Genomic DNA, 20,291 nt, shown 5'->3' with positions numbered 1-20,291 from the left:
CCTTTTCTCGAATAAATAAATTCAACAAAAATTGTCTTCAAATAACAAATACAAAACAAAAAAAAACCAATAAAGGTTTAATTGGTGGTCACAATAAACAATAAAAGGTTTAATAAAGGTTTAACTCCTTCTTGAGCAACAATTTGTTTAAATATACATTATACAAATTCATGTTTCTCCAACAGATCCAGGAAGAATAGTCTCTGCTGAGGTAGAAACTAATGGGGTCCCTATACAATAAAGATAAAAATAAAGATTAACCTTATATATTCAAATCCACTATTTGAAATTTGCTTCTAATCAGCCAGAGCTTCTTCCAATTTCTGTAAATGGTCTTGATAAGTAGTATCAGCATCAGGCCTGATACCAGCATTTTTACAAGTACTCGTACCAAATGYTCCAATACTTGGGATTAAGTACTCAGTACTTGTGCTCGTACTTGGTATGAGAAAAACTGGTATCAGGACACCCCTAGAAATGACTAGTAGTAACTTTTGTCATAACTTGTCACAAAAACATATTCTCATTTATGTAGATGACTTTACGATAAATATAAATTTGAATTGCCTACCTTCCAAGGAGGGTACCCAACCCTATCAACAGAGCTGAGCACCACTATGAAAATTGACACCAATGTCATTGAAGGTTCCCCTACTAATGCCAAGTAGGGGTCTCTGCAGACGAGTGTGGACGAGTGGGCGTGTCCCAAGGAAAGGCTATTCTAAAGCSACWCACCTGATTTGACGGACTTTGTTAAAGGGACACACCTGACTGGACAAGTAAAAAAGGGGCGACACCGTACGGCACCACCTCATTGGACAAGAACAAAAGGGGCRTYACTGTAYGGCACCACCTTTTCTGGAGAACCCTRCTTGGGTCACATTTCTCCTGGTTAACCTTAGTGTTGGGGTCAGGGTCAGGATGTAAAGACATCAASCAGKATCTAAGGATACCGTCATGTAGGCCTCGTAGCCCACAGTGTTAATGCTTTTGACAYGCCCACTCTTGTGACACGCCCACTTTGATTCCACAGCTAACCCCTTGTCACTTATGCTGGAGCGCTAAGATGTAGCTTTAGTAATGTAGCGATAACACCAACTTCCAACCCTGGAAAAATGCCCTGCCAAGATCAATAATGTAGGGGGAACACTATGTTATGGGCATGAGCGTGTGTAGCTGCTGAGCTGTGGAATAAAGTTCTGCTGGATGCTGATTGGCTCTGGCAGATGKTACCAGAYCACCACWGTAAGCAGCTGTTCAAACTGGAAGCCAGAATCATGCACAGAAAACTAACTCTAAGCTTCTCTGTAGCTCCGAAGACCTTGACAAAAATGGCTACCCATGTCATAGTAAACAAGGAAGTAAATTTTAGAAACAAACACTAAGGCTAAATAGAGACTTGTTGATTAAATAAGTTTGTATCGTACATTCAGTTAATCACAAAATATCAAACACCAGCTAACGAATTGTTCTTTGTGACAACCCCAACACGTCCTGAACATTTCATGRAAACCCGTTCAGAACTTTTTGAGTRATCTTGTCCACAGACAGACAAACAAACAAACCAACGCYACTGAAAACACAACCTCTGTGGTGGAGGTAACGACASTGCTTGACACATAAAACCATAAAACAATGCAAGGATGAAGAACAGTTTAAAACTTCTGCACAGTCGTAAATAACGGAGTTTTTCATGTTGCTATTAGGATGAACTGTTCAGACCTACGACGTTTAAGACGCCACTGACCAGACACTGGTTCAGTTTCTGGTTTTACTAAACTCAAGACAAGAAATTTGCAGAAAACAAGAAGTATAGGAGCTTCATTGTTTGGCTGAAGAACCCAAAAACTTAATATGAGAAACCAAAGTATAATCAGTTAACCACACTGTGGGAGGGATGGTGATTAAAATACCACCATAATGACAAACATATGGACTATAAAACTTCCATCCTGTTTATYCTTCAGACATACAGAGCGTCCTCAGAGGGTTCTACACAAGAACTCATGGTCTAAATACGTGTTCCATAAACTGCTCCAGAAACGTCAACTTGTGTTTATTTAACAAAACTCACAGAATGTTTTTTWAAGTTAAAAATAAAAAGTAATCTCTGATATCATCTCTCAGAATTCCCTCGCCGTCACGTTTTGCCATAATCAGTTCAGACTCATTTCTCTGGCCTTGTGATCGGCGGTGCGCTTAAACTTCAAGGTTTAAGATTTAACTTTTACATTTAGATTTGGGGTTTAATATTTAGACATATTTTTTAACATTTAAATTGAACATTTTGTAAAAATGAGCAAAATGTAAGAACAGTGAGCTATATCAATGCAACTATTAACGAATATTCTGTCATTCTGCACAGGATGGACCATGTTGGTCAATAAATGTTACGAAATCTTAGGTTTTAAATGGCAAACAAATAATAATTTTTTTCTTACACAACTGAAAAGACGTGTTTTTGAAATTCTATTATTACATTATTATAATTATAATTATTATTATTATTATTATTATTATTATTATTATTTTACCCTGTTCATATAAAACAGTGAGGAATGACTTAATTTGACTCTAACTGCAGCAGATTAACTCATAATCAATAATATAACAATTTACAGCATATTATGTTATTTGCTCTGACTTGCATTTCTAAAAAGAATAGTCAAAATTGATCAAAACTTATTTGCAGATTTGCGTTGACACTATTTTATACAATTTGTTTACTTTCTGATTCAACTGTTTGTGGTTTTAACTGTGTTTGGTGGATGAAGAAATGCCTTTAGACAGGATTCTGATGTTTCTGTGGATACCAAACAGGTCAGTGTTCAAATGATGGATCTTAGCAGAAATAGAAAACAGGAAGTACAATTTTGCCCCCAGGAAGAGACCATAATGCCTTTTAGAGCACAGCAGAATTTGAACCAACAAACCAGCTGACCACCTAGTTTGACCTGCAATTTAGAAGCTAAAAAGGTTTGAAAGACTAAACTGGAGTAAACATTTAGGTCAAGGATGGGCAAAAGGAGGCCCACAGGCCACATACGTAGTCTGTGAGTAACTTCTGTCTGGCCTGCAAAAATATATATATTTTTTTATTTACTAAAACAATGCATTCAAAGCAGCTCTTAGAATCTAAGAGTGTTTTTTAAATGGGGGTGTTATGTATTTTCCAGGTACTATGTGCCTGGAAAATACATACTTGATTCTACCCCACAATCAAGTAACTATATTACCTTCAGTTGGTATGAAAATGCTGAAAATATCAAAAATAAATTTGACTTTGCATCATAACCACTGGGTAAGTGTGCAGTGCTACGTGGCCCTGGTAGTGTCAACAAAAAACTGTGGCCCCCTCCATCGTTTGAGTTGCCCATCCCTGGTTTAGGTGGTAACTGAAGGCACCATTTTGTGGTAGAAAAGACCAGGCATGAATTGTCTGCCAACAGAGCTGTGATAGTGTTTGTAACGTGACTTCAGACAAGCTCGGCGTGTCGTGGTGTTCGTTCATTATTCAGTTTACATCATCAGAAATAAAGATGCACCAATAAACTCTGCATGATTCAGCCTGGGAGACACATAATGGGGCTGTTAGTGGTTTGTGACGGTGAGAGACGCTATAAACCAGTAACGGTGATGCTATGAGGACATGTGTAGTAAACATTAAGTCTGTGTGGAAATGTAAGTCACAGCAGGAGCCACAGATGATGCTGGGTTTAACCACTTACCTCGCTCTTTCTTTTCCTTTGAAAAGGAGTCGAACCTCTTGCGTAGAGATTTCCTTCGCTTGCGTATTTCTGCGGAACAAAGAGCGAGTGAGTAAAATATTTGTGTTTTATACAGAACAGCCGAGGTTTACGGTTAATGGGACGGCGATGTCCGTCTTTTATCATAAAGCACAAATTTTTCCTTTGAACAGCTCCTTCCTGTCACATAAAGACTTTTGGCCTCAGAACGACCTTTCTCTCTCTCCTCAGCGATAACATCTACGACAGACAGTAAAACTTCATTAGACAGGCTGCAGTTTGGTTGGACAACTTGCTTTGTCTAATGACAACATGAAAAATAGCTCGTCTGGCATATATAGACAGAAAGTGATAAACACATTCAGAAGCGTGTTTAAAATGAACACAGATACTCAGAGCGTGCTTGTGTAAATCATAGAAGAAGAATTGGTTTATTTATCATTTATTTAATGGCGGTACTGTATATTGTTTTGGGATCAGCTGTTTTAATGAAACTCTTGGAAAGGGATGCAACCCCATCGGATGTTTACCTGTTGACCCACAGAAATGTGTAATTTTCAAAAAAAAAATATCCGTAGTACTGTCACGCGATACAATGGGGGTGTTTGAGTGTAGTGACGGCCACAAAAGAAAGAAAGATTGTGGGGTGGAGATAACTGACTGTAACGCTGAAGAAACGGTGATGGTGGATTTATTTCCTTACACCATGCCAGCTCTGAGGCTTAAATACATTTGAAGCAAAGTTATTTTTTTAATACGTAAGCTTGCCCTATACATCTACATACATGCAAAATGGGGTCAAATCTTTAATTTACGGACAGTCCATACAATATGAAATGTATGTGCAGCATATTTAAAATGACAACCCCAACTATTCAACCTTAGCAAACACAAAAATGATTGTAATTCAGTTAATTTTCTGGATATTTAACTCAAATTTGGTGTGGTAGTAGTTGAGAATCATCCCAGACACGTACTCTAACACACTGGTTGACAAACCTTTCTGGTTTTGAACCCACTGGATACCAGTAGCAGAGACCTGTGGCCCCAACTGTTTTTGATTGGTAAACATTGATATCAGGTTAAATAAACAAASTAACAATATTCATATCATTCATTTTTAAGTAATTTCGCTTATTTGGAACAACCAGGGCCAACAACGTTTTCTAAGTCATCATTTTTCAATGTGATTAAATCAGAAAATCTTTTCAGGACCCCACCTTGATGTTTCAGGACCCCACCTTGATGTTTCAGGACCCCACCCTGATGTTTCAGGACCCCACCTTGATGTTTCAGGACCCCACCTTGATGTTTCAGGACCCCACTGTGGGTCCTGACCCCAACTTTGGGAAGCACTGTTCAAACACAAACAAAAAAACTTAAAAAATAAATAAATAATGCTAGTGAACGGGTGATATTCATTCCTTTAAAGAAACCTGTTTCTCTTTGTAATCTGATTTGTCCATGTGTAAACTCTAAGCTTCGACATGTTTGAGTAAATTCTGTTAATCTGTTCTTCTTGTTCCTTGAGTTTATCTTTCAGTGTTATTTCATTCGCGTTTAATGTTTTATTTTCTTCTTCTTCTCCTTCTATATAGGGTTCATTAGCGGTTTGCAAAAAAACTTTAGGTGTACACTACCACCACCAACTGGAAAGGAGTGTGGACTGAAACAACTTATTAATAATAAAAAATACTCATATCCTATCAAGTAATTGAGTCAATCTCAGATAATAAATCAAAGCTTGAGAACTGTCAGATACTGAGTTTTGTTGTAAAATTTCAAATGGATTTAATCTCATTTTCATWTCATCAAGTCTATTAATTAATTGATCTCTTTCATTTCTGTACTTTTGACAGTTTACCAGAATATGTTCTACGGTTTCATCTCCTCCACAATCACATTCACCAGTATCATGTTTCCCTATTAAAAAGAGAGTACTSTTTAATCCTGTATGTCCAAATCTAAGACGTGATATAACTATCTCTTCCCTTCTGTTTCTTTCAGCACTTCTCATCTCTCCTACTTTCCTCTGAATCCTATAAAACCATCGACCTTTTCTTTTTTCTTCCCATTGTTTTTGTCACTTTTCTCTCATTTTCTTTTTTATGACACTTTTTCCTTCTGTTTGACTGACTTTGACATCTATCTTGACTAAAATATGTCTAGTAGCCTCCTTTGCTACTTTGTCTGCCCATTCATTTCCTCTAATACCTACATGTGCTGGAATCCATGCAAATATGGCATTTAACCCCATCATTTTAATTCTAAATAATGTTGTATTTCTATCAAAATGTCTGGTCTACTTTCTGAAAATTTGTTTTTAATACTAATTAGTGATGAGCTGGAATCTGAATACACTATTGATCTTAATGGCYGATTATCTTCAATCCACTGAATAGCTAATAGTATTGCTACCATTTCCCCTGTATATACTGAGACATTATCACTTATCCTCCTTCCTGCTTCCACACAAAACTCAGGAATTATGAACGCTACAACAATTTGATCTTTTATAATATTTGATGTATCTGTATATACTTTAACATATCCATAATATTTACAAATATTTCTGAATTTAAATTATTTTTATTTTCTAATAATTCCATGTCTACTAGTGAATCTGTAAAATGTTTTATTTTCCTCTCTTTTGGGGGTCTTTATTTTTGAGTTCTTGTGTCATTAGTTCTGTCAGTTCCTGCTCAAGCCCCGCCCACTCTCACCTGATCCTCTGTCTCTCCCCAGGTGTTTGTCATTTCCCCCTCCTTAGTGCCCTTTTATATGTGGTGATTGTCCAGGCATTACAAGGGTTTTTGTTCCCCCTGTCTGCCTGAGTTTTTGCTCTTCTAAATTATTTTCAGATGCTATGTCAGCCTTAGTTTCATTATTATTTTTCAACTCTGATTCTTTTTTGAAGTTTCTCTCCAAACATGAAAAACAGTCAAGAAAAATCCTCTTTGGTAGCACCAAATAATTGTTTGTGTTTTATTATAAAATTTATTCATGACTCTTGTGTCTAATTGACCAGTTTTTACTTCTCCTCCAGCAGCTGACTGGTTGAGCTCCGCTGTTTGTCATCTTCTCGTTAACTTCGGCTCACTTCTCTGTTTTCTACCTCCTCATCGATGCACTGTTGGATGTCATGTCACAGTCCGCTTCCTTTGAGGTCTATACTGTTGTTGTGATCCTTCACCCTGTTACGTTTTTGCTGCCTCAGTCATTTTATTATGAAGAAAAAACAAAACAATTTAAGCTCATTGGGCCTCATGCAAGAACCGTTCGTACGCAAAAATTTGTTCTCAAGTTGTGCGTACGAGTGATTTAGGAGAATTTGTGGCATTCACCAATGTTTTCGTATTCTACGATTTTTTTCAGATACGAACAAAATTTACGAGTGGTCCAGACCTGTCGTAAATTTTACGAGCAGTCAGTCTGCTGTTATCCAGACGGGTTTTCTTCACTAATAACTTTATATTTACTTAGTTTGAAGATATTTTGAGTTGAAAATAAATCACACTCCATAATTATGTTGACAATAGGCTATTCTGCTTGAATTAGAGTTATAATTTTAAATGTAATAATTTAGACTAACAATATAAATTGTCCGTCCTGCCGGCTTATCCGGGATCGGGTTGTGGGGGCAGCAGGAGACCCCGCTCTCCCCAGCGACACTTTCCAACTCGTCCTGGGGGACACCGAGATGTTCTCAGACCAGAGGGATACATGATCCCTCCAGTGAGTCCTGGATTTTCTCCAAAGTGCCAGACATAATTTGAAAACATTTTAAAATGCTTATTTCAGAACCGCATCCGACACCACCTGCGACCGCGCGTGGGGTGGGGGTGTACGGTGCGCAGCGCTGCTGCTTCTGAATAAATGAAAATGATTTAACACAGTTGTTTATACTTTTAGCAGCTCTTTTTATTCCACAGCTGACCTGCTAAAAATGACAGATTTTATTTTCTGGATCTCTGACAGACGGACTTCAATCTCTGAACTCGTAAAGTTCTTCTTTTTAATTTTCGCTGTCATTTTCATGAATGGACACTTCCTGATATCTGAGGCAGGAAACACAGCCTTATATGGTGTTTTTGGGGTGGTAATTATGCTAATCTCCTCTCGCGTGCACGAGCAGCTGGATAGAACAGGTGGAATTTACGCAGCTCATTTACACACTTTTCCTGAAGATAGAAGAGTTTGTTGAATCTGACGTGACATGTTCGTACGAACCCTTTGTACGAACTAAAGTAAGAGAAATTTAGGAGAAGAATACGAACATGTTCCTGCATGAGGCCCATTGAGTTCTGTCTCCATTCTGGATCCAGCCAATAAATTCCAGGCATAGGCATATTGATTAAAATATTGGTTGTATCGATATCAAGGTGAGCGTCTGTATCGGATCGATAGCAGCTGAATGAGATTTATACTTGACACTTTATTTGTACTACTGACTTTGACTTTCACATATTAATCAAGAATAAAGCCATTTGGAGTTACTTAGCTGAAAGCATTCGGATTCCTCATGCCCATGTATGAAGGTATATTTTGTTTTTGTTGACATTGTTGATTGTTGTATATTTTTGCGCACCTTTTTTTTTTGCACTGGTGGTTTTTTTTTACTAAACAATTGTAATATAAGAATTATTTTATTATTGATATACTGTTATATACCCACACAGGAAACAACAAATGAAGGCCCTTTAGTGGCGCAGATGTGGTTTGCCAGAGGTGGTCCATGCATGGGGCCAGCACCACATAAACCAAACCACAACTGGACCAGTTGTTGCATGCCATCTGAAAACAGTGCCACCAGTTGCCAAACCTGGCCCACATCTGTTTGACAAACCTCTTGTCATGCCAGCAGTGCTAGCTGGACACCAGATCTGGCCCGCACCTCTGCTTTGTGGGATTGTTTAATATTGTTGTTATTAGAAAGCATTTATTTGCCTAAATCCTTTGTCCTGTTTTATTATAATCAGCTAACTAAAGGTAAAATCACAAATGACAGTTCAAGTTMAAGTATTTGTGATACTGACCTGTTTGGCCAGATCAGGCATTGAAGGAAAAAAAAAAACAATACAAATGTTATTTTCATGTGCTCAATAGAATATTTGCATTTACACATTTCATTCATTCAGTTTTCTTTTTGTGGGTTTCTCCTTTTGATCTCTTTTAGCACCAGCAACAAATGAAAGTGTTTAGTGTATATACGGGCCCAGTTTTGGTTTGTGTGTTTAGGTGAGCCTCTTTGAGTTTGCCCCCAGTTTGTTTCAGTCTATTTTACAGTCTCTACATTCTCTCTTTGTGACAGTTTATGTGGAGGAAACTATTGTTAGGGTTAGCGAAGACGGTGTTTAGAAATCACTAATTCATTGTTAAATCTTTTCCCTATTAAGGAAAAGATGGAGTTACCTACACGCCATTTGTGCTTTTCAAAATACTTGTGACATGAGAACATGAATCTTGCAGCCTCGACTCTCAGGGGGGAGAAAAGAAAGAAAACAAAACTAACCAGAAAGGGAAGAGGAGCAGCGTGTTAGAGCTGTTGGGATAAAGAGGTCAAATTCCCATGACTGCAGGAAATTAAAGTTTATTTCCAAAGTGCTCGACTCCTCCCTCTGAACGCACACCACCTCCATCTGAAGCTGCTGACTTGTGTCTGAGTGCACGACGCACAAACAGTGCAAGCCGAGGTGATGACAAGCGCAAACGGAGCTCATGCTTCGTGCACGCTTAACGTCACAGCTACTTTATGTGACCGCCATGAAAAGTCAACAGAATTAATGACATGAATGTTTGATAGGCATTCGTTTTTCAACAAGTAACTAGTTCCACTTTTTTTATTTATTTATTTTTTTTATTTTTTATTTTTATTTTTTATTTTTTGCTATTTCAACAGTTGTGCCATGGGTGCTATGACTTTTGGTATTTCAGCAACTTTTTCAAATATTTAGCTTTTTTAGCCACGCTTTCCCTCATTTAAAATGAATGGACCTGTCTTCAACATCCTTAAAACCCATCTAAATGTTCATAAATCTTTATTGTGCTTTGCTTTTTCCAACTCTTTGTACTAATTTCAGCCTTCTGCTTTTTGTTTTGCTATTTGATTTTAGCTGTTATTTCAGCTTTCTTCTTGTTCATTTTTGCTTTTCTGCTAATTTCAATTCAGTTCTGCTTATTTCTGCTTTTTTAATGCAAATTTAAGCCATTTTCTACCTTTTTAGCTTATTTCAGCTGCCTTTCGCTTTTTCCTACTAGCTACACCTTTTCGTAATAATTTCAGCTTCCTAATGCTTAATTCAGCAAACATGTTCTGTCAGTTTCTTTGTGCTAATTTTGCCTTTTCAGCTACTTTTTTTAACCTTTTTTTCAGCTCATTTTAGATTTTTTATGACAAATTGCAAATTTTTTGTACTTTGTTTTTCTGCTAATGTGAGCTTTTTTACTGTCTTTTTTAACCATCTTTAAAAGCACGTTGAATTATTGAGCACATAAGTAACCTTCAATGAATTTAACGTGTCATACTGGAGTTGACACTCTGAACCTACATTTTATACTTTAGTATAAAACATTTTATATTTAAATGTAAATAAAATAATTTATTTCGTGTTACACTGTGAACTGTGAAAACTGGTAAAAAAATGAAACAAAACATAATTGGTGATTTAGATTTTTGGAGGATAATTAGTTATTTAGAAACAAATTAATCCAAAAAGTAATCCACAGTTTAATCAGAGTAAAAATATGGGGTCTCATTTATAAAGGATTGCGTGGAAACCATACTAAAAGTGAACGTACGGCCAAAAGGCGGAAATGGCGTACGCCAAAAAAAAATTCAGATTTATAAAAYCATRCGTACGCACGTTTCTGCGCATCTTTCCTTTATAAATCACAGCCGCACGTCAGAGTTTGTGCACGAGGTCCCGCCTCAGGTTCTACCCTCTACACGCCCACACTCAACCATAAACAGTCAATGTAAAGTACCTCATGAATGTTAAGATGTATTTAAATCAGTCAGCTGATCAATGCTAACAAAAGTGATTGGTTCATACGCTCCGTCGTGCGTCTGGAGGATGACAGGTGCTGACTGACAGCTGCTCACGTGAACAGAATGTCTGTAATTGACACAGATTTTCCCTCATTTTGCTTTAGAGTAATCTAACGAGTTTTATAAAAAATAAAAATAAAAAACCTCAGCTTCAAATTAATTTCCCATCAGAGCCTGCAGGATGATAAAAAAATTAAAATTAAGTTAAATAAGTCAGATAAAATTAGAAATAAGTCCACCGCTCTTCTCCTCGTCCTCTCCCCCTCCTGTCTGCTCTGTTATCCGCGGCAGACACCCCCCGCGCGCGCACACACGCACGCACGCAAGCACGCACGCACGCATCCCGCGCGCGCGTGACAAATACGGACTTTAAAAGTGAAGGTTTATTATTCACGCTGGCGAGGTGAGCGCGCTCTGCGCGTGTATCCAAAGCTTTTGCTGTCCTGCTGTTCTTGTCGGGGAGGGGTCTGTGGGTCGGGGTCGTCTGAGGAGGAAGCAGATGAATGGAGTTGCGCACGGGAACTTTTATTTAAGTCTGATGAAGGTAAATTAAATATCTGACAGTGATCATTACACAGTGTGGCTCTAATTCCTCACTTCACCATCTGTGTCACAGCTTCCAGTCTCCAAAATGAGCGTACGCATGTGTCAGAGCTGGCTGAGGCACCGCACATTTTCACGTCAAGTTTGGATTTTATAAATCACAACCTTGGTGTGAAAAGTGGCGTACGCAAGTTTCTGGGCTCAAATTGTGCGTACGCCAGTTTTATAAATCCGACCCCTGGACTGGACATCACTGATCTGCACAAACATCTTTTGACCTCTGCTTTGAGGAGAACACTGCTTAGTTTGGTTCTCTGCAGCAGCGAGGCCTCACACAGTTGGTATTAGGTGGACCTCTTCAGACTTTATAACCGTTTCAGGTAGTTTGCCCTTTTTTGTTTTTGTTTTTACTCTGGCTGTATTTTTTTTATTTTTTGCTCGTGCCTCAGAGTTGCTTTCTTGGCTCAGTAGGGCTCTTGAGTACGGAGCCCATAAGGGGACATGGGGGGATAAAAACAGATCCTGACTTACTTTTGCGAGATCCTGCAAAACTTTCTCAGGATCCTGACTTAATTAAATAGACATTGTTAGCGGTTATCAGTCCCATATATTGTGTCCAGACTGTCCCACCTCTACCTTCTAGTAGGTTGGAAGGCACTTATCAATCATTTGTATGGCTAATAATATGCATTCAAGCAAAGTGGGTTTATGTCCTCCCATGAGACGTGGAGCTCAGGCAGTCAGCCCCTCGGAAATGGTTTTTGAGACGCTCCTGTTTCTTTCTGCAGAGGTCACCACAGAGAGCAAACTTGTGTGACAGATTTGCCAATTATTTACACCTGACACAACCTGGACTGAAACCTGAAGCCTCAGGAATACCAGACCACCAAACCAGACAAGCCCCTATAGAAAAACTCCTGTGAACGCTGCATATCGGCGGTCCTCACTTGGTTTGATAAGGTTTTTAAATCAAAGCATAAAGAGAGCCAAAGCTATCAACAAGCAGATTGAAAGGAGAAAAGAACATGATAAAAATACCCTAACAACAACAGAGAGCAGGCTAGAGGAAGTGGAGGACCTGTTAGTTCTAGGTTTCTGTAGAATTTTCAGAACAGACCAAGAATAAACTCCAGACAAACCAAATATGAGCAAACCTGCAAAGGGGCTGATGTGTTTTGCAAAGAATTTGCTGGCACAACTCATGGAGGAACATCTAACATTTAACGTTATTATAAACAATAAAAGGTTTACACCAAGGATTCTTTTAGCTTCAATGAGAAAATATTCCAAATAATGAGAGGGGTGAAGAACTAATTGTAGACAGAAAGAGGAAAGTCAGGAGGAGAAAAACTCTAATGGAAAGAAAGATACAGAAACTCTGAGAAGACAAACAACATGGCAGTTGTGTGTGTGTGTGGGGGGGGGGGGGGGGGGGGGGGCTCAAACGCTAGCAGACATGGAGGGCTGAGGGTATTTCCCCACAGGGGAAATAATGTGCCTTCACACATATATTCAGAGAGCACTTTGTGATCAGTGTCACACTCTCATGAGTTTGAGGCTGCAGGACTGAACCCAGGTTGATTCAGGAAGGGCAAAAACTAAAATAAATGCCAGGGGTCGGATTTATAAAACTTGTGTACACACAATATGAGCCCAGAAACTTGCGTACGCCACTTTTCATGCCAAGGTTGTGATTTATAAAATCCAAACTTGACGTGAAAATGTGCGGTGCCTCAGCCAGCTCTGACCCATGCGTACGCTCATTTTAGAGACGGGAAACTGCGACACAGATGGTGAAGTGAAGAATTAGAGCCACACTGTGTAATGATCACTGTCAGATATTTAATTTACCTTCATCAGATTTTTATGCAACTTTATCATCAGCTTTCTTAACAGTAATATTTATGCTTCTGCTGCTGAGCCATGAGGATCTTTGAATTAAAAAACTTAAATCTTGAATAAAAGTTCCCGTGTGCAACTCCCTTCATCTGCTACCTCCTCAGACGACCCTGACCCAGAGACCCCTCCCTGACCCACAGACCCCTCCCTGACCCACAGACCCCTCCCTGACCCACAGACCCCTCCCCGACCCACAGACCCCTCCCCGACAAGAACAGCAGGACAGCAAAAGTCACGCTTTGGATACACGCGCAGGGCGCATCCACCTCGCCAGTGTGGATGTTATAAAACTTCACGTTTTAAAGTCCGTGTTTGTCACGCGCGTGCGTGTGTGTGTGTGTGTGTGCGCGCGTGGGGCAGGGGTGTCTGCTGCGGATAACAGAGCAGACAGGAGGGGGAGATGACGAGGAGAAGAGCGGGGGACTTATTCCTAATTTTACCTGACTTATTTAATTTTATTTTTATTGTTTTTATCGTCCTTCAGGCTCTGAGGGAAAATTAATTTGAAGCTGAGTTTTTTTATTTATTTATAAAAATCGTTAGATTACTCTAAAGCAAGATGAGGGAAAATCTGTGTMARTTACAGACATTCTGTTYAYGTGAGCAGCTGTCAGTCAGCACCTGTCAWYCTCCAGACACACGACGGAGCGTGTCTGAACCAATCACTTTTGTTGGCATTGATCAGCTGACTGATTTTAATACATCTTAACATTCATGAGGTACTTTGCATTGACTGTTTATGGTTGAGTGTGGACATGTAGAGGGTAGAACCTGAGGCGGGACCTCGTGCACAAATTATGAGGCACGCTGTGATCTATAAAGGGAAAATGTGGTGAAACATGCGTGCGCACAGTTTTATAAATCAGAATTTTTTTTTTGCGTATGCCATTTCCGCCGTTTGGCCGTACATTCACTTTTAGTATGGTTTCCTTGCAATCCTTTATAAATGAGACCCCAGATCTTTTGTGTGAGAAGGGAGAAACCAAAAGAAAAAACTGAGCAAGAGTGAAAAATGAAGCAGGCACCTGGCCTTATTGTTCCATACTTTCCTAACAGAGCACTTCGCTCTAAGACTGCAGGTTTACTTCTGGTTCCTCGAGTTTCTAAAAGTAGAATGGGAGGCAGAGCTTTCCGTTATCAAGCTCCTCTCTTGTGGAACCAACTTCCAGTTTCTGTCCGTGAGGCTGACACTCTGTCTACTTTTAAGATTAGACTGAAGACTTTCATTTTTGATAAATCCTATAGTTAGACTTAGGTTTCCTGAGGTATCCCTTATTTATGCCACTATAGGCTTAGACTGCTTGAAGACAAACTGCTGCTGTTTTAGTCGCTCTACTGTACATGTTAGTATTTGGAATTATTTCACTCGGTCTCAAGACCAAGTTTTCATGCTCTTGGCTTCGTCTCAGACTCGATCTTATTTTGTACTTGGTCTTGTCTTGGTCTCGGACATTGAAGACTCTGGATTTTACTTTTCATTGTATATAAAACTTACCAATTCAAATCAAAGCATGACTCATTGCTAATTATGTATTTTTGTTACCACTGTCACCCACCCCCACCCTCTTTTACTCGCATGCAAGAAAATGAGCAGTGGTTGTCTGGGAGCGGGAGACGATATCTGCAAAATCTTACAATGGGGCCACATAAATCATAAAGAATATATTTATAAAACATCCAGGAAAAAGCCCACAGTGACTTGTAAACTCTGTAGCACTTCGCTTTCAGGGATGGTCGAGTCTATATAAAACTTTTATTGTCACTTATACAGGAAGCACAAAGAAAGGTAAGCTATGTGTAAGTGGTGTTAGCAAAGCTAGCTAGCTAACGTTAGCATTTTACCTCTATATCAAAATCCTTTACTCGGCCCTCAAACAAAAAAGTTATTTAATATTAGCTTCCTTTTGGTTCAACCTAACCATTAGCTCATCAGACTGATCAGTTTGCCATCCTAAAACAACTCCAATATCAAACATTTTTATAGACGTCATGGTAACGTTGTTGTAGAAGCGTTTACATTATCATCAGTTTTTCAGTATATGCTTGTTTAGGGTGATTTATAAGTGCATGCTGCAGCAGGTACCTGTAGCACTTCCTGGGCAGCCTGGGGAACTTCCTGTATAATTGTCATTATATTTTTTCTTAGCAGAAATGTTATTGGAGGTAAATTTTAAAAATGGTTTATGAAACCATGGAATATTATGATTTTATTTTTTTTAGATTGGAGCTATTTAAATTTAAATTTTTCCAAACTGAAGTTGTTTAAATAGTTCAACAAGTAAGACAGTTTAAAGACAACTCACAAAACAACTTTAAGACAAATGCAAAAAGTTAATCACATGAAGGAAAGTAGTGGTAGCTACACTTTTAAAGGTTTTGTCTCTGGGGCATTGAAAGCCCACACTTTATTAATTATATAATTGAGTTTGACCACTTCCTGAAGAAACAGAAATTTGGACCTCAAACAGAAACATGCTCAAAGTTAAACTGGTCAGAGGTCAATAGTCCTGTGAGAGAACAGCAGTATGAAGAAAAAAAAAAAACGGAGTCTGAGAAAAGCAGATTATGTTCAGCTTGATTTCCCAGAAAACAAAAACACAACTATCAGATACTTGTAAAATCTTCCTCTGTGAACCACTGCCGCCATCCTCGATTAGCTCCAAGACTTCAATAAACACAAGAAGAACACCTCAGACTACGTGTAACTATTCCATTTTATCAGGTGGATCTACTGCAGAGTTTACACAGATTAGGAAGTTAACTTTTTTTTTTTCAGAGCAGGGAGTGGTCTGGTAGCAAGGAGAGGAATGTGTGCATAAATAAATAACTGCAGATGAAAAGTGATGTGGTACTTCACAGAGTTATCAGTTTATTCAATCCAACAGGTCTGGTTTTAGAGTATGAAAATGTCCAGTACAGAGAGGGCAGTGCTCACAGCTTACATAAAAACTATTCACAAATATTTCAAGAAGAAAGCTCCATCAGCGTCATGACAGATCAAAAAGGAACAGCTACCAGTAATTATTCAAAAATGGCATGTGTTTGTGTTTGTCAGGCGAGAGATAATAAATGTACAGGATTAGTGTAAAGTTAATCTAAATAAAATGTCATCTCACAAACTAGTGACTATGGAGCCTGTTCTCTGCACAAATCTGTGGTTAGTGATCCAAGCATTTGAAAACCACTAAATGTGCTTTTTTTACAGAACACACCCAAACACATCAAGACGTATGATTGGCAAAGTTAGAGTCTTTGTATCTGATTTTTGGTAATTATTTAGTGAAATAAAAAGCAGCATTCCTTGAAGCCCTGCTCTACCAGCCAAAGCCATATGTAGATGACTCAGCTTCCACACCAAATACTAGCTACGGATCTTAAAAGAGTCATTTTTGTGTCTAAGGTTGATTAGTCATGTTTAACAAGGTTAGTATAAATAATAATAATAATAATAATAATAATAATAATAATAATAATAATAATAATAATAATAATAATAATAATAATAATAATAATAATAATAATAATAATAATAATAATAAATGTACAGTACATCCAATAATTGCTTTCCAAGTGCTTTATTAGATATTTAGCTAACAGACATACAACAAACGTGTGCAAAAAATACACAATTGCCAACTTTTGCAATGTTGTAAGCCTTTTTATTTTTACTCGGAAGTCAGAATTTCAAACCTAAGGTGGAAATCCAATGGTAAGAGTTTAAAAAAATACACCCCCATCTTTGTAAAATAAAGATTGATACCCTCCAATAAATCATTTGAAGAAACCTTTCAGAAATATATAGAAAATCAAGCGTATCCAACATTTATATTGGCAAATCAATGCATTTATGAGTCTAAAAAATGTCCCCATTCCACTATCAATTTCACCGTGGTTTGGTCCATTGACCCCCTGACTCATGCCTGAGAGCCAGAAGTGAGGCAAGCGTGAATATTTACCTTCCAGTTGATTGGCCTAGTATAGTTAAGGGAACTACAGTATCTTTAAGAAACATGTAGCTACTGTGATTAAGTGCATAACATACATAGAATGCCATTGGTAGCTGGTATTGCTAATAGTAGCAAGCATGATTAGTACATCCTACAAATTCTGAAAGGTTTCAACTGAAACATGATGAAGTTGGGCTTGTCGTTATTCCTAGATTTGAGTTCCAAGGAAAATGTTTGAYAGCATTACTCCATTAATACCACACTAACATGAAAAATAACCAGTTCAGACTGTTATCCATGACATCAATTTGCTTAAATCAACTATTTTCTATGAATCTATGAATGAATGTCAGCTAACTCTGAAAAACTTCCTACTTCATACTTTTCACTCACACTGAGATGAGTCTGACTTTCTAGAACACTGTTCAAACATTTAGACAACTCAACAAGTTTACAGACATATTTATTCCTCTTGACTCCTCTGGGATTATACAACCACATTCTACTAACAAACATGGTTCTGGGCTTACAAGGGGAGTACACTTTCATGTTCTGAAACCATCAAAAAAACATGAATGTCAGAGCTGTCATTTCATCTCTAATATAAGCAGTGACTGGATGGTGTCAGTTCCATGGTGAGGTGATTGAGGCTATGTTGAAACTATCACAATGAAAATACTAAAGGCATGGTAAGTGGTTGGAGATTGCACTGTCAGGCTGTCTTCCATGAAAAATTTATAGCGGAATCGTGGAACATTACCAACAATTCTTGTGTCATTTTTACCGAATGCTGGACTGCCCACCAAAAATGTTAGGTTTCAGCAAAGGTTAACAAAAGATCATGGTTTGGGCTAAATTATACTCTTTTCAAGCCTTTAAGAATTTTAAAAGCTAAACAGGTAGCTAAGTGGTTTCTGATGCATGATCTTTATGATGACTGGGAATGACATTTGGCTTAGTCTTTACAGTCTGTAATTATAGATGGATCCTGTGACATTCGTTTATATAAAAACTTGTATCTCATCCTGCTTTTTCACTTGGGTGGTTCCACTTCACGTCAAACTCAAGTCCTTTACCAGAAATCTGTTAGTCTGAGGGTTCTGGGCAATATCTTATCTGTTTTAAGGATTGCACTTTACTGGACAGAGATCTCTGAAGTTGTTCCTGRGAACTGTTGAAGTCACTCTTCCAGTTTGGGGGTCACAGCACGGAGTGCTCCAATGCCCACTGGGACTACTGACACTTTGACTCTCTGCAAACTTCTGTATTTCCTCGTTAAGCCCTTGGTATTTCTTGAGCTTCTCGGAAAATACAAATAAACACACACACTTGGCACAAAAAGTAAGGAAATCTGTGTTTGGTATATTATTTCTTTGTTGCAACAAAAAATGTTTCTTGGCAATAAATGATGTTAATGTTCGTTTCCCTTTTAAATGATGCCACATTTGTAAGGAACATGCATTTGTGGGAAAAGCAGTAACAGTAGAGCCCAGTATATGGATTGCACACATGAAACAATTTGCCAAATCTTTTCTGCCAAACAGTTTAGTTTGCTGTTGCTACTGACACTTGTTTTGAGCTTCTGGTACTCGCAGGTGCTGCTAATCAGGTGCACAGAAGCATTGTTACAAATGGCATTGTGGTTTGTAGCCAAAATTTGTCAACGCCGCAACTGGTGCAATTGTGCTTTAGTTTGTGTGGTGCTGGCCCACACATGGACCACCACTGGCAAACCAAAGGGCTAACATTATTTGTTGTAGAATGAGTGTGTACTCTGTGGGTAGTATAGAAACAGAAGCTGCAGACCGTCACCAGTACCTTCTTTAACAGCAGCACTGGTATCCGTCTCTCACCTTTGGGGATGCTGATCTTGAAGTCCAGATCCCTCTCCTCCAGGTGGTACAAAGCAACTTCCTGTAAYCTGGCTCGCTCCAACTCCGACAGGCTCTGAATGGGGACCGGTTGTAACCGCACGCTTTGCCCCAACATGGTCCCCCACGTGTGGTCCCCCTGCCAAGCAAAGAGAGATGTTACTGTTGACTGAAGAAGACCCCTTGGAGTAGTGTCGGTTATTAATCACAAAGATGATTTTCTCTTTTATCTTGAAGCTTTACAACAAATGTCCGTATCTCCTTTGACACTTTAATCAAAAGATAAACTCAAACCCTGTTTGCAATTAGTGATCATTTAACACTTGACCAACCACTAAGGATTTAAAAGCCAAAGAATCTAGTATACAAGTTAAACAGGAATTCAGCTCATGCCTTCAACCTGTTTCAAAGCATGTTTCAAAAGTCATAAAGTCCAAAGTGTTTTTTTTTAGATGAAGCAAAATAGCAGGGTATTTTTTATGACTGTGTAAACCTTCGCAGGTCTTAGTCATGTGTTTATTTTTATCCATCCCATGCTTGGCTCCCATTGTGATGAAGTATTTGTCTGTTGACCTTGGCCTCTGAATAATGACTGGTTTGTTTAAGTTGCTCTTTTCAGACACAACCTACAGTAACAGCATTGCTTCAACACACAACGAAGCTTCCTGGCATTACAACAAAGTAAGCATGTTGACATTCTGAAAGTAGTTTTTTATACCAATGGTTTGTGCATGGGAAATATATTGTGTGGATAAAAGAAGAATCTTCCGATCACAGTGTCACCTTCTTTAGTCTCTACACCACCACTCCCCCAAGATTGTATATCTTTTAGTGTTTGTTTATATGTCTAATTGTTTTTCAGACATGTTTTCACTTCAGTTTTTAAAACCATTAAAATGTCTGAAATTAATCCATATTCCTTCTACAGATGTGGCCACTCAGGGCACTTCTCCAATTTGTAGGCTAAGACAAAAAAAAAAAAGAAAATCTACAAGCAAAGCCTGAGAAATTATTGAATTTGGTTGCACTTGATCTCATAATGTTTAATATTGTGAATGATGCTCAGCTACTTCCAAACAATGTTTTAGCTCAGTATCTCTACCCTGCTGAGGATCACTGTCAGCTAACCACTTAGATAGATGGATAGGTAGGTAGGCAGGCAGGCAGGCAGACAGACAGCGGGTAAAATAAGTATTGAACATGTCACCATTTTTCTCAGTAAATATATTACTAGAGG

The 20,291-nt window shown here is 38.4% G+C and overlaps 1 protein-coding gene across 2 annotated transcripts in view; it reads right to left on the bottom strand.

The window, feature by feature from the left end:
* arhgap36 (Rho GTPase activating protein 36) overlaps positions 1-20,291 on the bottom strand; it is a 95,265-nt gene that overhangs the window by 20,597 nt on the left and 54,377 nt on the right. For both annotated transcript variants that reach the window (XM_014018261.1, XM_014018262.1), the window contains exons 2-3: positions 19,037-19,193; positions 3,729-3,797 (exon numbers count right to left, since the gene is read on the bottom strand). In XM_014018261.1, the coding sequence (XP_013873715.1) occupies positions 3,729-3,797; positions 19,037-19,193 (226 nt within the window). The remainder of the gene's footprint in view (positions 1-3,728; positions 3,798-19,036; positions 19,194-20,291) is intronic.

This window comes from Austrofundulus limnaeus, unplaced genomic scaffold (genome assembly GCF_001266775.1).
Source record: "Austrofundulus limnaeus strain Quisiro unplaced genomic scaffold, Austrofundulus_limnaeus-1.0 Scaffold188, whole genome shotgun sequence".
NCBI lineage: Eukaryota > Metazoa > Chordata > Actinopteri > Cyprinodontiformes > Rivulidae > Austrofundulus > Austrofundulus limnaeus.
This window is presented reverse-complemented; position numbering and strand designations above follow the sequence as displayed.